This window comes from Pan paniscus, chromosome 18, assembly GCF_029289425.2.
Source record: "Pan paniscus chromosome 18, NHGRI_mPanPan1-v2.0_pri, whole genome shotgun sequence".
Taxonomy (NCBI): domain Eukaryota; kingdom Metazoa; phylum Chordata; class Mammalia; order Primates; family Hominidae; genus Pan; species Pan paniscus.
Window position 1 is genome coordinate 67,438,356 of NC_073267.2, and position 22,444 is coordinate 67,460,799.

A 22,444-nucleotide genomic window follows, 5' to 3' on the forward strand; every position below is an offset into this window, starting at 1 on the left:
TATGGGCCAGTCTTATGAGTTGTACATTTCCTTTTCCTTCATCAACTTTAAAAACATTTTGACTGGGTGCAGTGGCTCACACCTGTAATCCCAGCAATTTGGGAGGCTGAGATGGGCCGATTGCTTGAATCCAGGAGTTTGAGATCAGCCTGGGCAAGACAGCAAGACCCTCGTCTCTACAAAATATTTTTTAAATTAGCCAGGTGTAGTGGCTCACTCCTGTAGTCCCAGCTACTCAGGAGGCTGAGGTGGGACGATCGTTTGAGCCTAGGAGGTCGAGGCAGCAGTGGGTCATAATGCACCACTGTACTCCAGCCTGCACAACAGAGTGAGACCCTGTCTCAAAAAATATATAATATATATACACATACATATATATATTTGATATACATATACACATACATATTACATATATACACACAGATATGTGTGTGTGTATATATTTCTGCAATTATATCTCTAGGTATTTACCTTATAGAATTACTCAAGGCCATAAATATATGTGTACAAAGAAGCTGGTTGCAACAATGTTATAGCAAAAGATGAAAAACACCCAAATATTCATCAAGAGGAGACTGGTTATTGGAAAGTACCTACATGTAACTAAATATTCATCTCTAAGAGGGGCATGTATTAAATAAGTTACACTATACCCAATAATAGAATATTATGGAGGCATTAAAAAGAAAGAAGCAGTCTAATTGAGCTAGCAAGAAGATGTGCCTGCTCTGAAGTCAAGTCATGAGCAGATCAGTTAATGTCTCTGTGCCTCAGTTTGCTTGTCTGTAAAATGGGGATATTAATAGTACCTACCTCATGGGCTAATTGTGAGGATAAAATTAATTGATAAGTGTAACATACTCAGGCCAAGGGCAGTGGCTCACACCTATAATCCCAGCACTTTGGGAGGCTGAGGTGGGTGGATCACTTGTGGTCAGGAGATCCAGACCAGCCTGGCAACATGGGGAAGCCCCTTGTCTACTAAAAATACAAAAATTAGCTGGGCATGGTTGCAGGCACCTGTAATCCCAGCTACTCAGGAGGCTGAGGCATGAGAATCTCTTGAACCCAGGAGGTAGAGGTTGCAGTGAACCAAGATCGTGCCACTGCACTCCAGCCTGGGTGACAGAGTGAGATCCTGTCTCAAAAAAATAATAATAATAATAAATGTAACATACTCAGAACAGTGACTGGCACATGCCGAGGGCTTAATAAATGTTGACTATGACTATTACATGGTATCAAATGAAAACACTAATTGTGTAATATGCATGTACTACATAATCTCATTATAAGTAAAAATATTCATTATGAGTAATTACATGAGTGGAAAATCTGTCTTAAGATAAACTTAACCTATGTTCATCATTTTTTAATTTTTAAGATAAAATGGGCTGGGTGCAGAGGCTCATGCCTGTGATCCCAGCACTTTGGGAGGCCAAGATGGGAGGATCACTTGAGCTCAGGAGTTCGAGACCACTGTGGGCAACATATCAAGACCCTGTCTCTATTTAAAAAAAAAAAAAAAGCCTGTTATGGTGGTGTGCGCCTGTAGTCCCAGCTACTCAGGAGGCTGAGGCAAGGGGTCGAGGCTTCAGTGATCACGCCACTGCACTTCTGCCTGGGTAACAAAGCAAGATCCTGTCTCAAAAAAAGAAAAAAAAATGGGCCTGTTGTGGTAGCTCACGCCTGTAATCCCAGCACTTTGGGAAGTGAAGGCAGGCAGATCACCAGAGGTCAGGAGTTCGAGATCAGCCTAGCCAACATGGTGAAACCCCATCTCCACTAAAAATACAAAAATTAGCTGGGTGTGGTGGTGTGCACTTGTAATCCCAGCTACTCCGGAGGCTGAGGTGGGAGAATCACTTGAACCCGGGAGGCAGAGGTTGCAGTGAGCCGAGATCGTGCCACTGCACTCCAGCCTGCCTGGGCGACAGAGCAAGACTCCTTCTCAAAAACAAACAGACAAACAAAAAGGCTGGGCATGGTGTGGCTCACACCTGCAATGCCAGCACTTCAGGAGGCTGAGGCAGGCAGATCGCTTGAGCTCAGGAGTTCGAGACCAGCCTGGGCAACATGATGAAACCCTGTCTCTACCAAAAATACAAAAAATTAGCCCAGCGTGGTGGCACGTGCCTGTAGTACCACTTACTCGGGAGGCTGAGGCACGAGAATCACCGGAGCCCAAAAGGTGGAGATTGCACTCAACCATTGCACTCCAGCCTGGTCGACAGAGTGAGACCCTGTCTCAAAACTAAAATAAAATGCTTATAGTGCTATATTTTAAAAAAAGAAAGAAAGAAAAAGATAAAATGCCAGGTAAGCCTTTTTTCATGATATACTGTGTTATTTCAGTCCTACCTTAAGTACAGGTTGTTTCTGGTTGATTTCTCCTTGGGGAATGGGGAGCCCCAGCCCTTATGACTGAACCCCTGCAGGATGGCCTGGCCAGTGCGCAGCGTGCAGGTCAGTGTGTGCTAACTCCTAGCCCTAGATGTGTTCTTGCCCCACATGAGTGTGCCCCACCCCTCTCCCAGCCATGGGCAACCCGGGCTTTGGCAGAGGGTCTGTATGCCCCTTTCTGCCAGGGACCCTGGCCCCAGCTGAAGAGAGCAGCCCAGGCCCAGGATCCTTGCCCCCAAGCCCAGCTCCCCAGAGCCCGCGGCTGTGCTGCCTGTCCTCTACTTACAGCCCTGACCTCTGTTCCCACTCTGGCATCAGCAGCCCAGCCTCTCCCACGAGAGGCTGTGGTGGGAACACAGCTCTAAGTGTCAGATCCCTGGCTCAGCCTCCCAAAAAATGAACTTGGGCCAGACATGACCCCTCTGGTCTTCCATTTCCCTGAAGGTGGGGGCACAGACACAATGTTTTCCCAGGTCGGGACTGCCAGAGTTCATATGTTGGGATAGCAGATTTCACTGACCCCAGCCAGCCCCAGGCAGCCCCAAGAGCCAGAGCTGAGCTAAGTGCATTCTACCCATGATCATACTCATCCTCGCTCTCACCACCACGCCCCGCCCCGCCCCTGCACTCAGTAAAATAAGAATTTTCATTATGTAGCACAGAAAGGTCAACAGAATCGCCTGAAGCAGCACAGCCAGCAGTGGCCAACTTGAGTTTACACTCAGGTCTGCCCGATTCCAGCTGCCCCACATGTATTCCCAGGTAGTCGTGGCATTTGCCGAGTGTTGGCCTCTTCCGCGGGCCAGGCCTGTAGACCCTTCCCAGCAGGCAGCAATTCTCGCTTGCATTTCTAAACCTTCTGGAAATGACTAAGGAAGCCTCCCCGATCCCCCATTTTTCTTTTTCCTCCTAAATGAGAATTTTTGCAGGTCCCTCCCATCTTTCACCCGTGTCCCTGCTGACTGCACTTTGATGAGGGAGGCTCAGGTGGGAAGGGGGACCCACGAGTGGCAGCTCGGCGAGCCATGGTGTTGCACCACCAGCATTTCCAGAGTCTTCTGGAGAGCTAGTGAAAATATAGATTCCTAGGTCCCCCAAGTCCTCCTGGGGGACCTAGGAATTTGCATTGTACAAGCTGTCCTGAAAATTCTGATGCCCGCTAAAGTCCGAGCTCCACCAGACAGAGGGAAGCCACAGGTTTCCCACCGTGCCAGTTTGGTCCTACCTAAATGCCTTTCTAGAGGGAGAACATGGGGATCCCCTCGGGGTCCCACCGAGCCTCCACCTCACCCTGAGTTACCTGCTTAGATGCCAACCGCCAGCCAGGAATTGCCTTCTTGCTGCCACTCGTAGCTGGCCCCTCAGACACAAGGAAGATTAATTGGCAGTAGCTGGGCCGTGTGCAAAGGATTAGCAGGTGCTGAATGGGGGCGGGGGAGAAAAGAGGCTGTTGATGCCCAGGAAATCAGCAGCACCCCCCAACTCCCAGGGTCCAGCAAGGATGTGGGCCCCAGGGAAGGGCTCCTGCATGGCCCAGGTTTGGAGCACCATGGGTTGCCAGGGGACCTGCCTGGCTTACCAGGGGCCTGGCTTCCCAAACACCTTGGCCAAGACACGGAGTGGCTGATGGGAGAATAACAGCTTGGAGTTCCCATGTGATGCCTGGAGACTCCTCATGGTAGCAGGGGCTTGTCAGCTCCCACTCAGCAGTGGCAAGAGGTGTACCCCAACTCTCCAGCCCCCAGGCCAGGACGCAGGCAGGTTCTTTCCGGCTTAGAGTCTTCTCTGGGCAGGGTCTCAGCAGCCCTGCCTTGGGCTCTGCCAGAAAGGCTGTGTCCCAGGCCTGGGCCTTGAGGATGGATCCAAGACCCGGCAGATGACTGAGGCATCTGACCTGCCCTGTGAACTGAGGCTGGACACTTGAAGGGATACAGAGATCTAGGAGGAGAGGGTGCAAGGGACAGGGCCCAAGGAAGAGGGGCTCAGTGTGGTGGCCCTGAGAGATATTTGGCAAAGGGCAGGACTTGACTTAATTATCCGCACCATTTCTAGAGTTCTTCCTTTCCTTTCCTTTTTTTTTTTTTTTTTTTTTTAAGCCACAGTCTCTCTCTGTCACTCAGGCTAAGTGAAGTGGTGCAATCACAGCTCATTGCAGCCTCAACCTCTCAAACTCCTGGATGCAAGCAATCCTCCTGCCTCAGCCTCTCATAGTATTGGGATTACAGATGTAAGCCCCTGCACCTGGCCTAGAGCTCTTCCTTTGTGCCTGGCAGTGTGCCAGCCTTGGCACACTGAGCAAGACAGACATAGGCCCTGTCCTCATGGAGCTTACATTCCAATGGAGGAGATTACTGACAAATAAAGAATATTGCAAATTATGCTAAGTGCCATAAAAGAAACAAACAGGGCAGAAGCATGTTGTGGAGGGCAGTGGGGGCAGGTAGGCAGGCCCCTATGACGAGGTGGATGTATATTTGAACTGAGACATGAAAAGTAAGAAAGACTCAGCTGTGAAAAAAGCTGGGTGAGTGGTGCTCCAGGCAAAGGACACTGCAACGAGAAAGGTTCTGAGGCTGGAATGAGCCTTGAGGAGCAGAATGGGACCCGGGGAGCCTGGAGCTTAGCGGGTGCAGGGGAGAGTGGTGGGAGATGAGGTTGACAGAGGGCAGGGGCAGATGTTGTGAGACTGTAGGCCACAGGAAGGAGTGTAGTTTTAGATGATGGTTTTGAACAGGGGCTGGGCATGACCTGTGTGGCTCTGTGTAGCAGGCAAGCATGGAAACAGGAAACTGGTCAGGAGGCTGCGGAGGGACAAGCTGATTGGTGACTGGATGACCCCTGGCTTCCCCTCCAGTGTTGGGCTTCAAGACCTCTGATAATGCAACCTCTACATGGCAAGTGATTCACAAGAAAGTTCTTTCTGCCAGCAAGGCCAGACCCCAACGGTAAAGCTCAATGTACTCCCTGACCCTTCCCTACAAATATGCCAGGCTGCAGGGGTCAGAGCTCCTCCCCAAGGAACAGCAGCAAGCCCTTCTGCTCTGCTTGGGCCTGAGAGTAACACAGGTGACATTCGCCCTTGCCTGCAGCCTGACGGGAGGGATGATGGGGCTTGGACTATGCTGGTGGGAGTACAGATAGAAGGGAAAGGGGAGGAAAAAGGGGGGCATTGAGGGGCTCACCCTGGGAAACTGGGTAGCTGGTTTAGTGGGTGAACCAGTAAACCACCCCAGGCTGGTTTACACATGTACTGAAAAGAAGAAGCCTGGGGCTGGAAGTTTGGAGGAAGAATTTTGGAGGGAAAATCATGAGCACTACTTTGTTAAGATGTCTGAGAGAGGCTGGGTGCAGTGGCTCACGCCTGTAATCCTAGCACTTTGGGAGGCCAAAGCAGGTGGATCACCTGAGGTCAGGAGTTCAAGACCAGCCTGGCCAACATGGCAAAACTCCATCTCTACTAAAAATACAAAAATTAGTCGGGTGTGGTGGCAGGTGCCTATAATCCCAGCTGCTCTGGAGGCTGAGGCAGGAGAATTGCCTGAACCCGGCGGGTGGATGTTGCAGTGAGCCAAGATCACACCACTGCACTCCAGCCTAAGCAAAAAAAAAAAAAAAAAAAAGTCTGAGAGACATCCAGGTTGAAATGTGTGTGTGTGTGTGTGTGTGTGTGTGTGTGTGTGTGACTTAGGGAGAGGTCTACAGGACATAGAAATTTTGGAGGCCTCAGCTTGCAGATGATGCTTAAAGCCACAGGACTGACTGATATCACCTCGGAAACCCAAGGAAACAAAGACGACCAGAGGTGGCACCTGGAACACTTGGGCTCACTCAGAGGATGCAAAAAGAGCAGGAGCTGGTAAAGGAGCCTGAAGGAGCTGCCAGGGATGGGGATGGAGAAGCAGAAGCATGGGGTGAGGTGAAAGCCAAGAGTAGTGGCTGTGTTGGGGTGAGGGAATGATCCAAGGGGCCACTGTCTGAGCTGAGACTTGAAATGCGTCCTGAGATTGGGCAACTTAGAGGCAGTTGGAGCCCCTGCAGAGTGGGAAGGAGGGAAAATTAGATGAGCCTGAGGGAACAGTAGTGGGCTCTAGGGTGGGGAAAATGAGCAAAACACAGCCACACACAGTGGCTAAAGTTTGGATGAATCTCATGTGCATATATATGGAGAGAAAGAAGCCAGATTCAAAAGAAGACCCCAGTGATCCATGCATACAAAATTTCCAAAAGGCAAAATTAGTCTGTCCTGTCTATGGCTACACACACAAGTACATTTGCCACCTCTAGTTTTCTATAAAGCCTAGAGTTGTTAAATAAAGTTTTCCATAGTTGCCCATAAATAAAAGCACAGGTTGTACTACAAGATGGGAGAGTGGTTCCTTCTTGCTGGGTTGGGGGTTGTAATTGGGAAGGCATATGTGGAAGCTTCTAGGGACTGGCAGGGCCAATGTCTTGCTTTCTTTTACTAACTTGGCTGGCATCTATTTTTCAAAACAAGCTTATGGGAATATATATGCCATAAAGTTCACCCATGGTAAGTATACAACTCAATGACTTTTATATTACTTATTATTTATTTATTTATTTAAGACAGGGTGTCACTCTATCACCCAGGCTGGAGTGCAGTGGCGTGATCATAGCTCACCGCAGCCTCGACCTTCTGAGCTGAAGTGATTATCCCACCTCAGCCTCCCAAGTAGCTGTGACCACAGGCACATGCCACCATGCCCATTTAATTTTCATATTTTTTGTAGAGACAGGGTTTCGCCATGTTTCCCAGGCCGGTCTCGAACTCCCGGGTTCAAGCAATCCACCCACTCGGGGTTCCCAAAGGGCTGGAATTACAGGCGTGAGCCACCGCCCCGGCCTAACTCATGATTTTTACCACATTGACTGAACTGTGCAACTCTTACCACATCTGGTTTTAGAACATTCCCATTGCCCCAGTAAGACCCCTCACGCCAGATGATAACCACTCTTCATTCGTACACCCCAGTCCCAGGCAACCACACATCTGCTTTCTGTGTCTATAGATTTGTCTTTCCTGGACATTTTATATAAATGGGTCATACAATATGTGAGTTTTCACATCTGGCTTCTTTGATGTAGCGTAATGTTTTATGAGGTTCATCCACCTCATAGCTTGTATCAGAACTTCATTTCTTTTCATTGCCCAAGAGTATTGCATGGTATAGACGCACCAGTTTATCCACTCATCAGTGGACACAGGTTGTTTCCACTTTTTGGCGATACATCATGTTGCTATGAACATTTGTGTGCAAGTCTTTGTGAAGATATATACCTTTTTTTTTTGAGACGGAGTCTTGCTCTTGCCGCCCAGACTGGAGTGCGATGCTGCGATCTCGGCTCACTGCAACCTCCGCCTCCCAGGTTCAAGCGATTCTCCTGCCTCAACGTCCTGAGTAGCTGGGATTACAGGCTTGCACCACCACGCACAGCTAATTTTTGTATTTTCAGTAGAGACAGGTTTTCACCATGTTGGCCAGGCTGGTCTCAAACTCCCAACCTCAAGTGATCGGCTCACCTCAGCCTCCCAAAGTGCTGGGATTACAGGTGTGAGCCATCGTGCCTCACAATATACTTTCATTTCTCTTGGGAAGCCTCCTGGGGTAGAATCTTCCAGATGACCCAATCATATGGTACATTTCTGTTTCATTTTTTAAGAAACTGCTAAACTGTTTTAAAAGTAGTACTCCATGTCTTGACCAGGATGGGTGGTAGTTATACGGGGTCTCATTTTGTAAATTATTAGTTACATTAGATATTTATTCACTTTCTGTATTTCTTCTGTTTTATAACTTTAAAAGAGTCAAGAAATAAATTGGGGGTGGGGTGGTGAATGGAGTCAACTCTGGGAAGGTTTTTTGTAAGGGGTAGCAGTTAGGAATGCTGTTCTGGAAGCTGTATGGAGCACTGGAGGAGGAGCAACTGGGGAAACAAATCCTACAAGAATTTCACAGGAGGGGCTCCAAGACCCATCAGGTTCAGCCCCTGGGCAGGTATATGCAAAGCACATGCCAATATATGCAAATAAGTTAGGATCTCCTGGGGTTTCCTCACCTTGGGGGTCTGTCTCTAATGGTTGTGACCAGGATGGTGGGCAGGCCCCAGGGCTTTGGGGTGTTGGCCTTGGGCACTCACAGCCTGGCTTTTCTGGGAGCCTGCCGTCCTGCAGGGGCTGAGGGTGGAGTATCATCTGCTAATCCCTGGCCTGCTGAGGCCACCACTCTCCCTGATCCCCTCACGCTTACCCTGGATACTGGCCACAGCTAATCTCCACTCCTGGAGACTCAAGGGCTGGCAGACAGTGCAGTGCCCTCTTCCCTGAGGGTTCCAGGGAGGGGAGATCCCTCTCAGCATCCAGATCCTCCTAACGGCAGATCCTAGAGTCCTTGCCTAACACAGAGGAGAGCCTTGAGTCCCAGAGAGAGGCGGTAATTAGCCCAGGATTACACAGCCTGCAGTGGGCTCAGTAGCCATTTCTGGCCTGCCTTGGCCTGACTACCTCCAGGGAACCCCAGCTCCCCATCTGACATTTCCCAAGATGCCTGGCCTGTGCTGAGGCCTGGGAGACCACAGCCTTCAGGAAGGCTGGAAGGGAGTGGCCAGAGCATAGGAATTCTGGCACAGGCTCTTGTTAGAGCCTGTAGTTGCCAGGGTTGCTAAGGAGTGGGTGCCTCAGAATCAGGCTGCAATGGGCATTGTCTGTGCACAATGTTCCTTTATTCTGCTGCTGTCCATAATAAGGGCTCGTCCACCTCCCTTCCTCTTCTGCCCATTGAGCAGTCAAAGAACTGAAAGTCCTTATAAGCCTGTGCACCTGGGCCTGGGCCCTACAGATAAGGTAGCTGCTATTGGTGAGTCAGAAGCAGGGAGCCCTTGCTCTCTTCCCCATATCCGTGATCCCCCTCCCTGTCCCTCCCCAGGCAGTCACATCCCCTAAGGCAGCTTCCCCATGCCTTGTCACCATGCCCCCTCCCTGCTCCTCCATGATCTAAGGTCCTCTCTCCTCCTGCCACCCTAGCTCCCACCTCCACCTCTCACCTCTAACTCAGGGTCAGGAAGAAAGCAAGCTGTCTCAACAAATTCTCACTAAAGTGTAAATGACTGAAAGGCTCCTGGGACTATCTGCTTTTTAAAGGGAGGCACTGGATATCCAGTAATGCTTTTCTAGTTTAAATATATCATGTTGCTCCCCTTCCTGAAAATCTTTCTGAGTCAATCTGTAGAATTTTGGGTAAATATCTTAGCTAGGGCAAGTCCATAATTATTCACCCAGAGGTATACGGCATACTAAGCTACATTCTGAACCCACTTGCTGCTGCACTTTCCTGCTTATTATTTAAGAATAGACTCGCCAGGCAAGGTGGCTCACACCTGTAATCCCAGCACTTTGAGAGGCTGAGGCGGGTGGATCACTTGAGGTCAGGAGTTCGAGACCAGCCTGGCCAACACGATGAAACCCCGTCTCTACTAAAAATACAAAAACTAGTCACATGTGGTGGTGGATGCCTATAATCCCAGTTCCTCAGGAGGCTGAGGCAGGAGAATCACTTGAACCCAGGAGACAGAGGTTGCATTGAGCCAAGATGGTGCCACTGTACTTCAGTCTGAGCAGGAGAGTGAGACTGTCTCAAAAAAAAAAAAAAGAAAAGAAAGAAAGAAAAAAAAACGAATAGACTCAAATACCACCTCTTTTAGACCATTCCTTGAATGTCCCAACCCCAGCCTCCCCAGAAACACACACTCTGTACTGACCTCCCTCACAGCCATGGCACAATGTGAGTGTGAGTGTGTGTGTGTGTGTGTGTGTGTGTGTGTGTTGGAAGGGGAGTGGGAGGGTTGTCTCTGTTATCTTCTGTTATCTGAATGTTCCTGCCACCTCATGCTGAGCTCCAGAAAAATGGCCTGGCACACAGTAGGTGCTAAATAAATGTTTGGCAAGTAGACATCGGCACTGGCCAAGGTTGTTTTCATGCAGAGAAGGGTGTCTGGCCGGCATGAGCCCAGGGTGAGCCCCTTAGAACCCTCTGCCCCCCAGCTATGGCCCGCATCATCGACCTGATGCCCTGGGACGATGGCTCCACACATGTGTATGCCTCCCCGGCCATCCTGCTTCCCATGGAGCGGCAGCGCAACCAGCTGGCGGGCGTGAAGCAGCAGCTCTACCACCCAGCCCTGCCCACCCTGCGCCACATGGACAGGGACACCGTCAAGGCCTGCCTTCCTGATGAGCACTGCCAGTCCACCACCTACTGCCGCAAAGGTTAGGCCACCAGTGTAGGATCCCCTTTGGGGAAGGGGCAGATGGTTTCAGGAAAGAGGGAGACAGATGCAAGGATGAAAGAGGCCAGTCCCAGCTCTGCTGCTCCCTGCCCAGGACACTTTGGCCAGGTCTGAGCCTCTGTTTACTGCTCAGTACAATGAGGATAATTGACAAGGCCTGCCTCAAAGTGTTGTTGTGGGGTTAGAAGGAGATAAGGCACAAAAAACACTTAGAGGCTGGGCGCAGTCCCAGCACTTTGGGAGGCCAAGGCAGGCTGATAACCTGAGGTCAGGAGTTTGAGACCAGCCTGGTCAACATGGTGAAACCCCATCTCTACTAAAAATACAAAACTTAACCAGGCGTGGTGGCAGGCACCTGTAATCCCAGCTACTTGGGAGGCTGAGGCATGAGAATTGCTTAAACCTGGGAGGTGGAGGTTGCAGTGAGCCGAGATCGCGCCACTGCACTCCAGCCTGGGCAACAAGAGTGAGTCTCTGTCTCAAAAAAAAAAAGCACTTAGAGTAGTGCCTGGCACATAATAGGTGTTCAAAAAGTATTGCTGATGCCATTGTTGTTATTGTTGTTTTGTTTTTTGAAGACAGTGTCTTACTCTGTCGCCCAGGCTGGAGTGCAGTAGCATGATCACAGCTCACTGCAACCTCGACCTCCCAGGCTCAAATGATCCTCCCATCTCAGCCTCCCGAATAGCTGGGACCACAGACACGTGCCATCCTGCCCTGCTAATTTTAAAAAATTATTTGTAGAGACAGGGTCTCCCTATGTTGCCTAGCCTGGTCTCAACTCCTGGTTCAAACGATCCTCCTGCCTTGGCCTCCCAAAGTGCTGAGATTACAGGCATGAGCCACTGTGCCTAGCCTGTTGTAATCAATGGAGAGAGAACTGGACAGAGGTTGACAGGTGCAGTGGTAGGAGTCATAACAGTAACAACTTCTGCCCAAGCATCTCTGTATGTGGAAAAGAGAGAGAAAGACCTCTCCTCACAGCCCCCATGCAGGAGAGGAGGACGTGTGGGCCTTCAGGGCAAAAGAGCCCCACGGGCCTAGTGAATAACCCCGCATGGACTGAGGAGCTTGCGTGTGGAGGGATTTAGAAGGTATTTAGCAGATAAAGTCAACAGGAGTAGGTGCAGGCGGGGCAGGGTAGGAGGCCGAACAGGGGGAGTGCAGGCCCATACCTAGGCTCCAGCTTGGGTGACAGGTGGGCTGAGGGTGTCAGAGACCGCACGGAGATTCCCAGAGTTGCCACACGGGCCCTGATGGGAAACACAAGTGAGGGAAGTGGGTGAGGAGGCTGTCGGGAAGGAAAACTCCACAGGGAAAAGGGGCACCCACACCTGCCCTATTTAAATGGCAGCCACGGGGTTCCCCACAGACTGTGCTATGTTGGAGGGGCCAGCCAGGTCACCAGTTCTTCCAATTTCCCGCTTCCGAGAGAAGCCAGGAATCTAGATTTTTAAGGAAAGCTCTGATGTAGATATGTATTTTATTGTAAGCATATGCTTTAAGTAAAAGTAATAGTCAGAACTTCAAAGCTCAAAATGCTATAACAATATGCACAGCAACAAGGCTCACTCCCACTGCCCCCGCATACAGGTAACCACCCCCCGCCAACATTCTTAGTTTCTGATGTCTCTCCCTGGTTTACTAATGGGAATATAAACACATGTTATTTTGCTCCCCAACTTTTTATTACTGTTAACTGAAAACTCAGAAATTTGTAAATTTAGGCAGGGTACGGTGGCTCACGCCCACAATCTCAGCACTTTGGGAGGCCAAGGCAGGCAGATCACGTGAGGTCAGAAGTTCGAGACCAGCCTGGCCAACATGGTAAAACCCCGTCTTCACTAAAAATACAAAAATTAGCCTGGCGGGGTGGCGGGTGCCTATAATCCCAGCTCCCAGGCTGAGGCAGGAGAATCACCTGAACCTGGGAGGTGGAGGTTGCGATGAGCCGAGATGGAGCCACTGCACTCCAGCCTGGGTGACAGAGCGAGACTCCATCTTCAAAAAATAAAAATAAATGTATAAGTTTAGAAAAGGAGACTTTATTTCTTACAAGGGGTTATAGCTGCCAGGTGGCCATCCTACAGGCTGGAAAGTGTGCGTCCAGCTTAAGCCCAAAGATAGGCATGTCAAAGGAGGAGGGGTTGGGTAAGAGCTTTGTGTTCAAAGGGTTGGCTAAACATACATATTCAATAGTTTATAGGAGGAGCTATGAATATTCATGAAGATAGTACTGACATGGGCATATTGAACAAACATGCATGTAACATACAACCCATGTTCGCTTTGAGGTGGAGACTTAACCTTTAAATGTATTACAATTAGTCCCTATACGTCAAAAGTTCTTTTCAGGACGCGAAGCCCAGCAAGTGAGCAGCCTCTGTATGCTGGGCAGGACCAGTCCATGGTTGGTGGTCTTCTTACCTGGAGAAAGTTACTGAAATCAGCCTCTTATGCAATCAAAGGCATAGCTGTGGCTGGTGGATCAGGGGGTCAGTTCATCAGCATCTGTGAGCTGTATGAGATGTAATTGTTTTAATATTGCTTATCTCAAGTCCAGGGCTAGAGAAAAAGAAAAACCTCATGGCAATTAAAACATAGCTTATTTATTTTTGTGTTTTGCTTTTCATTTTGTTTTGTTTTGTTTTTTTAGACAGAGTTTCTCTCCATCACCCAGGCTAGCGTGCAATGTCAAAAACATGGCTCATTACAGCCTCGACCTCCCAGGTTCAGGTGATCCTGCCACTTCAGCCTCCTGAGTAGCTGGGACTACAGGCACACACCACTATGCCAGGCTATTTTTGTTGCTGTTGTTGTTGTTTGTTTGTTTTGTGTGGAGACAGGGTTACACTATGTTGCCAGGGCTGGTCTCCAACTTCTGGGCTCAAGTGATCCTCCAGCTTCAGCCTCCCGAAGTGTTGGAATTACAGGCGTGAGCTACCACGACCAGCCTGTAGTTTATTCTTTAAGTGTAGGGGTGCGTGACTTAACCCTTGCCTGGCATGGCCTTAGGTCCTGTTAATAATCTGGTATCTTGGCCGGGCGCGGCGGCTCACGCCTGTAATTCCAGCACTTTGGGGGGCCAAGGCAAGTGGATCGCCTGAGGTCAGGAGTTCAAAACCAGCCTGACCAATATGGTAAAACCCTGTCTCTACTAAAAATACAAAAATTAGCCGGGTGTGGTAGTGTGTGCTTGTAATCCCAGCTACTGGGAGACTGAGACAGGAGAATTGCTTGAACCCAGGAGGCGGAGGTTGCAGTGAGCCGAGATCGCGCCATTGCACTCCAGCCTGGGCAACAGAGTGACACTCCGTCTCAATAATAATAATAATAATAATAATAATAATAATAATAATTTGGTATCTTATTGCCACAAAGAGTCTGTTCTCTTAGTCTTGTAATCTCTCTCTCTCTCTTTCTCTTTTTTTTTTTTTTTTTTTTTTTTGAGACAGAGTCTCACTCTGTCACCCAGGCTGGAGTGCAGTGGCGCGATCTCGGCTCACTGCAACTTCCGCCTCCCCGGTTCAAGTGATTCTCCTGCCTCAGCCTCCTGAGTAGCTAGCTGGGACTACAGGCGTGTGCCACTACGCCCAGCTGATTTTTGTATTTTTAGTAGACATGGGGTTTCACCATGTTGGCCAGGCTGGTCTCAAAATCCTGACCTCAAGTGATTGGCCTCCAAAACCACTGGGATTACAGGCGTAGCCACCGCACCTGGCCTTGTGATTGCTAGTTTAACATTAATGCTGGTCATTTATTGTGTCTAAACCGCAAAAAGGCAGGGGTGGAATGAAGCATGTCTGACCTCCTGTCCCATTATGGCTGGGAACTCAGTTTTTCAAGGTTTTGGGGGATCCCCTTAGCCAAGAGGGGGGTCCGCTCAGTCAATACATTGCGGAGACCTCAGGATTTTATTTTTAGTTTACATGATAAACATTTTCAAATGGAGAAAAGTTGAAAGAATACTACTATGAGTACCCACCACCTTCCTCCTGCTTCAGTTGATTTTTGCCATATTTTTGTTTCTCTCGCCCTCTCTCTTACATTCTTGGACACCCTTTAGCAAGCAGCTCCCAATGACAAAAACATCCTTCTACATGACACAATACCATTATCACACCTAGGAAAGCTAACAATACTTCTACAACATCTAATATCCAGACCATATTAAAATCTCCCCAATTGCCCTCAAAGATGTCTTTTCTGGCTTTAAAATGATTTTTTGGAACAAGAATTCAATCTAGGATTACTTATTTCAGTTACTTGTTATGTCTTTCGTCTTAGTCTAAAACAGTCCACCCAGTTTCCATTGCCCACCATCATACTGACTTCTTAAAGTCTCCAACAGTTGTGTTGTAGACAGTCCCATATGGTGAATTTGAGCCACTGTTTCTTCATGGTGTTTCTTATCTTGTTAATCTATTTTCTGTAAACCAGCAGCTAGGTGTAGAGACCTGAATCACCAGGTTAAACACTGCTGGCCAGAATCTTTCACAGGCAACAGATGCCGTGTTTGCCATAATGCTGCAGCAGGAGGCACAGAATTTCATTTTCACATTATTTGTGATGCTAAGTTTGATTATTTGGTTAAGGTGATGACCTGAATATATATTCTCTGTTTCCAACAGTCTATGTTTAGTCTACCATTTTAAAGCAAACAGTAGGCCGGGCGCAGTGGCTCACGCCTGTAATCCCAGCACTTTGGGAGGCTGAGGTGGACAGATCACTTGAGGTCAGGAGTTCGAGACCAGCCTGGCCAACATGGTGAAACCCCATCTCTACTAAAAATACAAAAATTAGCCAGGCATGGTAGCACGCACCTGTAATCCCAGCTACTCGGGAGGCTGAGGCGTGAGAATCGCTTGAACCTGGGTGGCGGAGGTTGCAGTGAGCCAAGACCGCGCCACTGTACTCCAGCCTGGGCGACAGAGCGAGACTCTGTCTCAAAAAAAAATTTTTTTTAAAGCAAATGGTAGCATATTGTATATACCCGTCTGCACCTTGGAGTTCTTGTATAGAGAAATTCCTCAACTTGTTAATTTATTTATTAAAAACAAGGTCTCGCTATGCCACCCAGGCTGGAGGGCAGTGGCATGATCACAGCTCACTTGCAGCCTTAAACTCCTGGGCTCAAGCAATCCTCCTGCCTCAGCTTCCTGAGTAGCTGAGACTACAGGCTCGAGCCACCATACCTGACATTTTTTGTTTTGCTTGATTTCTAGGCACTCTTTCAATATTAAGGAATATTAATTAATATTAATATTAATATCTGTAAAATAAGTGGAAATATTTTTTCCATTTGTTTTTTGACATTTGTTTTTGCCATGTAGAAGTTTATTTTTATGTATTTAACTTATCAATCTTTTCTTTAAAGCTTCTGGATTTTTAATTAAAATTATTAAGGCCTTTCCCATCCCAAGATTATAAAAGAATTTGCCCATGTTCACTTTTTACATTGGAATCTTTGGAGTTTTATTCTGTTGCAAAGGGTAAGATGTGAATACTATTTTATCTTAGATTTTTTTAAGTTGTCAAATTAAAAAAAATTTTTTTAAGAGAGTCTCGCTCTGTTGCCCATGCTGGAGTGCAGTGGCGCAATCTCAGCTCACTGCAACCTCCACCTCCCGGATTCCGTGATCCTCGTGCCTTAGCCTCCCTAGTAGCTGGGACTACAGTCGCGTGCCACCACGCTCAACTAATTTTTCGTATTTTTGGTAGAGATAGGGTTTCACCTTGTTGCCCAGGCTGGTCTCGAACTCCTGAGCTCAAGTGATCCACCCGCTTTGGCCTCCCAAAGTGCTGGGATTACAAGTGTGAGCTACCGTGCCCAGCCTTTTTTTTCTTTTTTTGAGACAGGATCTTGCTCTGTCACCCAGGTGGAAGTGCAGTGGCATGACCACTGAAGCTTCGACCTCCTGGACTCAAGTGATCCTTCTGCCTTAGCCTCCCGAGTACCCGGGATTACAGGTGCTCGCCACCATGCCTGGCTAATTTTTGCATTTTTAGTAGAGATGGGTTTTCACCATGTTGGCCAGTCTGGTCTGGAACTCCTGACCTTAAGTGATCCACCCGCCTCGGCCTCCTGAAGTGCTGGGATTACAGGTGTGAGCCATCGTGCCCGGCCTCAAAAAATTTTTAAAGTACAGTGTGGGCCAAAGTTCTCCTATGACCTCTGACCACTGGTGAAGGAGACACCTCTTCTCCCTTTCTCTTGTTTCAACAGATGAATTTGACAACGCCCATTTTACACTCCTTGGGGTCCCCAACAAACCCCTGCAGTGTTTGGTGAGTGTCCTTTGCCCTGCCCTTGGGTTTGCTAAGGGGCACCAGCCCCAAGCACCTCTGGTCCTGGGATCTACACCCCGCGCACCTTCTCAGGTGCCTGCTTGGGACTCCCGCTCCCCACATCACCCCATCCGGGTTCAAGACTTCGGGCGCCCCCTCGGTCCAATGCACCGGGCCACTTGTCAACTGAGGCCTTTGGGATGGACTGGGATGGCTTCCCTAGGCTCCTGCGGCTACGGCCGCGCGGGCCTGACCCCCGTGGCCCTGTCAGGACATCACCGCGACAGGCCAGAAGCTTCGCAACAGGTACCACGAGGGAAAGCTGGCGCCCATCGCGCCAGGCATCAACCGAGTGGACTGGCCCTGCTTCACGCGCGCCATCGAGGACTGGTCCCACTTCGTGTCCTCGGCCGGGGAGTTCAAGCTGCCTTGCCTGAGGAAGCGAGGTCAGTCTACGGGCCGCTGAAGGAACTACCGGGCAGGTGGGCCGCGGGGCTGGAGCAGGGAACGTGGACTGCGGACGGGAACGCAGGCGGCGGGCCAGGCAGAAACAGGGCGGGGCCGCTGAGATGAAGCTGTGGCACTTGCGGTGGGTGGAGCCGAGACGTGCGCGCGGATCTGGAGGCAGGACTGCCCTTGGGGAGGGGGCGGAGCCAGGCGGAGCCTTCGGGGCGGGGGCTTTGCCCTGGTGGGGCAGCGGAGGCGGGACCTGTTCTCCGAACACGTGTGGGTGGGGCTGGATTGTGGGCGGGGCTTAGATGAGGAGGCGGGGCTTGTCCTGGGGGGCGGATGAGCGCTCGAGAGGGGCTTTCTGTTCGCAGCGGAGGGTCTCAGCGGCTACGCGGTGCGGTACTTGAAGCCCGACGTGACCCAGACCTGGCGGGTAGGGAGCGCTGCGGGCAGACCCGTCCCTGAGCGGGGAGAGGGGGGTCCTGGTGGGGAGCGGCTTAAGCCGGGGGTTGAGGGGGGAGGAGACCCAGAGCAGGGCCTCCCAGTCTTCAGGACCACGGTCTCTAGCAGGAAGCCCTGTGTGGGGCGTGGGCAGGGCGTCCGTGCTCCCCCGACTCACTGCGCCCCTATCCCTGCTGCCCGTCTCAGTACTGCCTCAACCAGAACCCCAGCCTGGACCGCTACGGACAGAAGCCCCTGCCTTTCGACTCCCTGTAAGTGACGCCACGCGCCCGGGGACCCCATATCTGGGGGAGGGAGGATGAGGTCTGGGCCGCTTTCCTAGCGCACAGGCAATGCCCCTTGAAAACGTGAGAACTGGGAAAAATTGGCTCCAATACACCAGAAACAAATTGCAATTTCAAATGAATACATGTGTAATTCCTACTAAACGGAGCACCTTGCCCTCCCTGACAACTCCACCCTTGCGGAGTGGAGGCGTTCGCATTGGGTGAAGGCGCCATGGAACCCTTCAGGAGGGATGGCGGGGAGAGGGGGTGGCTCCCGAGGTCGAGTGAGGCGCCCAGAGAGGGTCGCCCCTTCCCATCTCGTGCTCACCCGCCCCGTTCTTTCCCAGGAACACTTTCCGAAGCTTCGGCTCCAGCTACAGGTAGGGGAACGGTCCTGTCCCGCCCCACAGCCAACCACGTTCCCATCCGACTGCTGGGGACAGCCTCGGGGCTCCCTGACTCTGAAACCCCCCTGCCCCAGCGAGGCCTGGCGAGGAGGAGGGGCCCTCCTGGGAGGGCGCGAGCTGCTTCGCTCTGGAGAGATCCGCCCCTGGCAAATGTGCAGCCCACTGGGGTGGGGGTGGACGCGGGAGGGGGTCCACATCCCACCAGGTTTGACTGGAGGAGGCCAAAAGGATAGGGCGAGGATGTTACCTAGAAGGAGAGAAAACAGACAAATAAGAAACACAAGGGAGAGAGCCAAGAATCTGCCTTTTAGGGTGCGGAGAGGCCCTAAGGGAGGGGGCTAAGTGGTCTTCCCGGCAGGGTCGCCCCACAAGTAAAGAGATAAGATAAGAACAAGAGTTCTTATCTCCAAGATAAGCACCTCTTGCAAGAGGTTGCAGGATACTCAAACATTTTCATAACTAAGCCATCTCTCACCCTCCCGGCCCCACTTTGTACACTCCAGCAAGACTAGACTCCCCCGAAACCCAGCAGACCAAGCACTCTTCACACCTTTGCCTGTGCTGTTTCAGCGCCTAGATGTCCCTTCCTCCTCTGCCTGGAAAACTCCTTCGTGCCATTATTATTATTATTATTATTATTATTATTATTATTATTATTATTGAGACGGAGTCTCACTCTGTCGCCCAGGCTAGAGTGCAATGGCCTGATCTCAGTTCACTGCAACCTCCGCCTCCCGGGTTCAAGCAATTCTCCTGCCTCAGCTTTCTGAGTAGCTGGGATTACAGGTTCGCGCGACCAAGCTCGGCTAATTTTTGTATTTTTAGTAGAGATGAGGTTTCACCATGTTGGTCAGGCTGGTCTCGAACTCCTGACCTCATGATCCACCCACCTCAGCCTCCCAAAGTATTGGGATTACAGGCGTGAGCTACGGTGCCCGGCCTCCTTCATGCTCTTCAAAGCCCAGCCCAGATGTGCCATCCTCCTTGAAGTCTTCCCCCACCCTCTGCCTCTCCCCACCGGCTCACACTCCCTCCCATTGGTCACTACCTTTGTGTCCCTGAGTATTGAGTGCAATACTCAGACTATTGCACTGTCATTATTGACAGAAACTAGCCTTCCCGTCTCCCACACGGGGAAACGTTTCTGGGTTTTGCTACCATATGATGCCTAACAGAGTAGGTTCACTAAATGATTGAAAAATGGGTGAAGCTGTTCATAGTTAGGTATCAATGGGAGAGAAGGATGAGGCACAGTCAAAGGAGGGAGGTTAGCTTGAAAGCTAAGGAGGACAGCTGAAAATACAGAAAACAGGGAGCCACTGAAGTCTCCTGAGCCACATAGAGGCTGGCTGGAAGCTGTGTTTTCAGATCCTAGAGGGGAAAAGCCTGATTTTTCCCCTAGGACACCCTGGAAACCCCCACCTCACCCCTACTTCTCTCCACAGTCGTGTCAACTACCTGACCCCCTGGCATTAATCTTTGGAAAGGAGGCTGACTCCCAGGCTGCCGGACAGTGCCACCTCAGGTCCCCTGGCCAGACCGAGGACTTATGGTGGCACCAGCCATCTCCCCAGGAGTTCAGCCTAACTAGAAATAAACCTAATGTTCCCTTAGAGACACACGCAGTTGTCTCTGTCTGTGTGTGTTGCACAGCCTGGGAGAAGGTCAGGGCCACAGGATGACAGTATCTTACCCTTGCCCATCCCCGGCCAACTCCTGGAGGACTAGTGGGGGGTTGGAGAAAAATGTTTGGTGACCTGGTTTGAGAGTCAGGGTGTAAGCCGCAAGGTCCAGACAGAATTGAGGTCCAAGAGCAAGAGGTGTGCTCCGGCCCCTTGCCTGCAGCCCCACACCCAAGCCCCCTCCATTTCAGATCCTGAATTTGAGCCCTAAGAAGAAAGGGAGGGGCTAGAAAGCTATTTTTAGGTGCCTTTTTGAAGCTCTTGTCATACTGGTGTGCTCTGGGGGGCTTCCCTGTGCCTGGGGTCCCCCTGAAGGTGTGGGAGCAGGCTGGGGCAAGGGGAGCTGGCCAGGCCTATGGCCTTGATTACTGTGACGCAACAGAATGTAGAGTCTAAACTTGCATGAGATGCATGAAGCCACTCAGAGAAGAAAGTTCCCCGCTCTCCAAAGCACCACCAATAAACATGTCATTTAAGCAAAAAGTCCTCTGCTCTATCCATGAAGCTTCAGGACTAGCCCTTGTCTACCCACCAACCATCCATTCCAAGCCACTCCTGTGAAAGGAAGGTATGATGTCCCGGGGACAGTGTGGGGACTCCTGGCCCAGGTCTGGAATAACGCCATCCAGGGGGCTAGGGAAGAGCATCTCCAGCATGGTAAGGGGGTGTATTAGTCTGTTTTCATGCTGCTGATAAAGACATACCCAAGACTGGGAAGAGAAAGAGGTTTAATGGACTCACAGTTCCACATGGCTGGGGAGGCCTCATAATCATGGTGGAAGGTGAAAGGCACTTCTTACATGGTGGCAGCAAGAGAGAATGAGTGCCAAGCGAAAGCGTTTCCCTTATAAGACCATCAGATCTCATGAGACTTATTCACTACCACGAGAACAGTATGGGGGAAACCGCCCCCGTGATGCAATTATCTCCCACTGGCCCCCTCCCACAACATGAAGGAATTATGAGAGCTACAGTTCAAGATGAGATTTGGGTGGGGACACAGCCAAACCATATCAGGGAGTTAGGGCTGCTAGCATCTGTGCTTAGCTCCAGGACCTTTCAGATACCCTACTCCCATCCCACCTGTGGGCAGCTGGCAAGCATGGACCCAGATCAGGATAAATAGCTACCAAGCTAGAAATCTACCTGCATAGGACTTCTCGTCCTGAAACCTGGGGCTTCAGGGACCCACAGACCTCCTGAAATCATGTACAGAATCATGTGTCCACTTTGGGACTGCACTTGGGAAGCCACTGGCAGAGCCGCCTGGAGTGTCAGAGCCACATTCTGTGCCACCCAGTGTCCCCTCCAAATGACAACTCAGAGAAGAGCTGGACTTGCCCAGGGCTCACAGCAGGGATGCTAGAATCCTGGCCTGGGAGAGGTGGGCCAGCCAGAGAACCCCAGCAGACATGCTGAAGCCTGCCAGATGGCATCAAGTGACTGGGGTGTTTTTCCTGGCCCTGCTTCCTTGTATGACTGGGCAAGTCCCTGCCAGAATACAGCCCAGTGAACACTAAAGAGCTTTGCCTGGGCCAGGCCCTTTGCTGGTGCTGGGAGGACACAGACAAGATGCCCTCCCTGCCTTTGAAGTGCTTCCAGCCCAGCAGGCCCAGCCAATCAGAACCTGAAAGTAGAGGTGATCACATGAGTACACACATAGACCATGTTCTCCCAGCCCAAACCCCATGAATGGCAACCCACACCAGCAATTTAATTAAAGCTTCTTGCCCACTGATTGTAAATTTAATCCTGGTTTCAATAATATAAATATATTATAAAATATATAAATATAAATATGTATATGTATATATGTAATAATATATATTTATATAAAATATAAATATAAAAAATGTGTGCCTAAGAATAAAGGAAATGCAGAGTAGATAAGCATAAATGAGTCTGCTTTCACGTACAATTTCTATTTTTAAGTGGAAGGCAATGCATTAACCAGCTTGCAGGCCCCATGAGATGGGTAATTTTACACCCATTTTACAGGTGATGAAATGGACTCAGGAAGGTTAAGTGGCTGGCCCAAGATCTGGTGATTGGCAGAGCTAAGAATTGAAGCTGGCCTGCCTAAGCCCCCCATCCCCATCCCCCGCCTGTGGCCACCAGGCTCTACTGCCTGCCTGCTACCGGACAGATCCAAACCAAGAATGGGGAAGAAACCAAAGGGGGC

The 22,444-nt window shown here is 50.2% G+C and overlaps 2 protein-coding genes across 12 annotated transcripts in view; one reads left to right on the forward strand and one right to left on the reverse strand.

The window, feature by feature from the left end:
* CNGB1 (cyclic nucleotide gated channel subunit beta 1) overlaps positions 1-9,107 on the reverse strand; it is a 96,911-nt gene extending 87,804 nt beyond the window's left edge. The window contains exons 1-4 of one of the 11 annotated variants that reach the window (XM_055100782.3): positions 8,673-9,060; positions 7,946-8,219; positions 7,703-7,859; positions 3,704-3,823 (exon numbers count right to left, since the gene is read on the reverse strand). The gene's annotated coding sequence lies outside the window, so the exon portion shown is untranslated. Of the gene's footprint in view, positions 1-3,703; positions 3,824-3,982; positions 5,462-7,702; positions 7,860-7,945 lie in introns of those variants that run through there. The other 10 variants (XM_055100783.3, XM_055100781.3, XM_055100780.3 and 7 more) reach the window with 10 other exon arrangements.
* SPMIP8 (sperm microtubule inner protein 8) lies at positions 9,034-22,139 on the forward strand. Its single transcript, XM_003823717.4, has 8 exons — positions 9,034-9,278; positions 10,463-10,687; positions 16,934-16,995; positions 17,267-17,441; positions 17,817-17,878; positions 18,094-18,158; positions 18,521-18,553; positions 20,026-22,139. Exons 1-8 carry the CDS (start codon positions 9,116-9,118, stop codon positions 20,054-20,056), a joined length of 816 nt encoding a protein of 271 aa, XP_003823765.1. The 5' UTR covers positions 9,034-9,115; the 3' UTR covers positions 20,057-22,139.
* The last annotated feature ends 305 nt before the right edge of the window (positions 22,140-22,444 follow it).

Bases quoted from the DNA above. Each gene is read 5' to 3' on its own strand.
- SPMIP8 (XM_003823717.4), top strand. From the start codon at position 9,116: ATGGGCATTGTCTGTGCACAATGTTCCTTTATTCTGCTGCTGTCCATA. The intron at 10,688-16,933 runs GTTAGGCCACCA...TTGTTTCAACAG, and splicing joins CACCACCTACTGCCGCAAAG to ATGAATTTGACAACGCCCAT. The intron at 17,879-18,093 runs GTAGGGAGCGCT...TGCCCGTCTCAG, and splicing joins ACGTGACCCAGACCTGGCGG to TACTGCCTCAACCAGAACCC.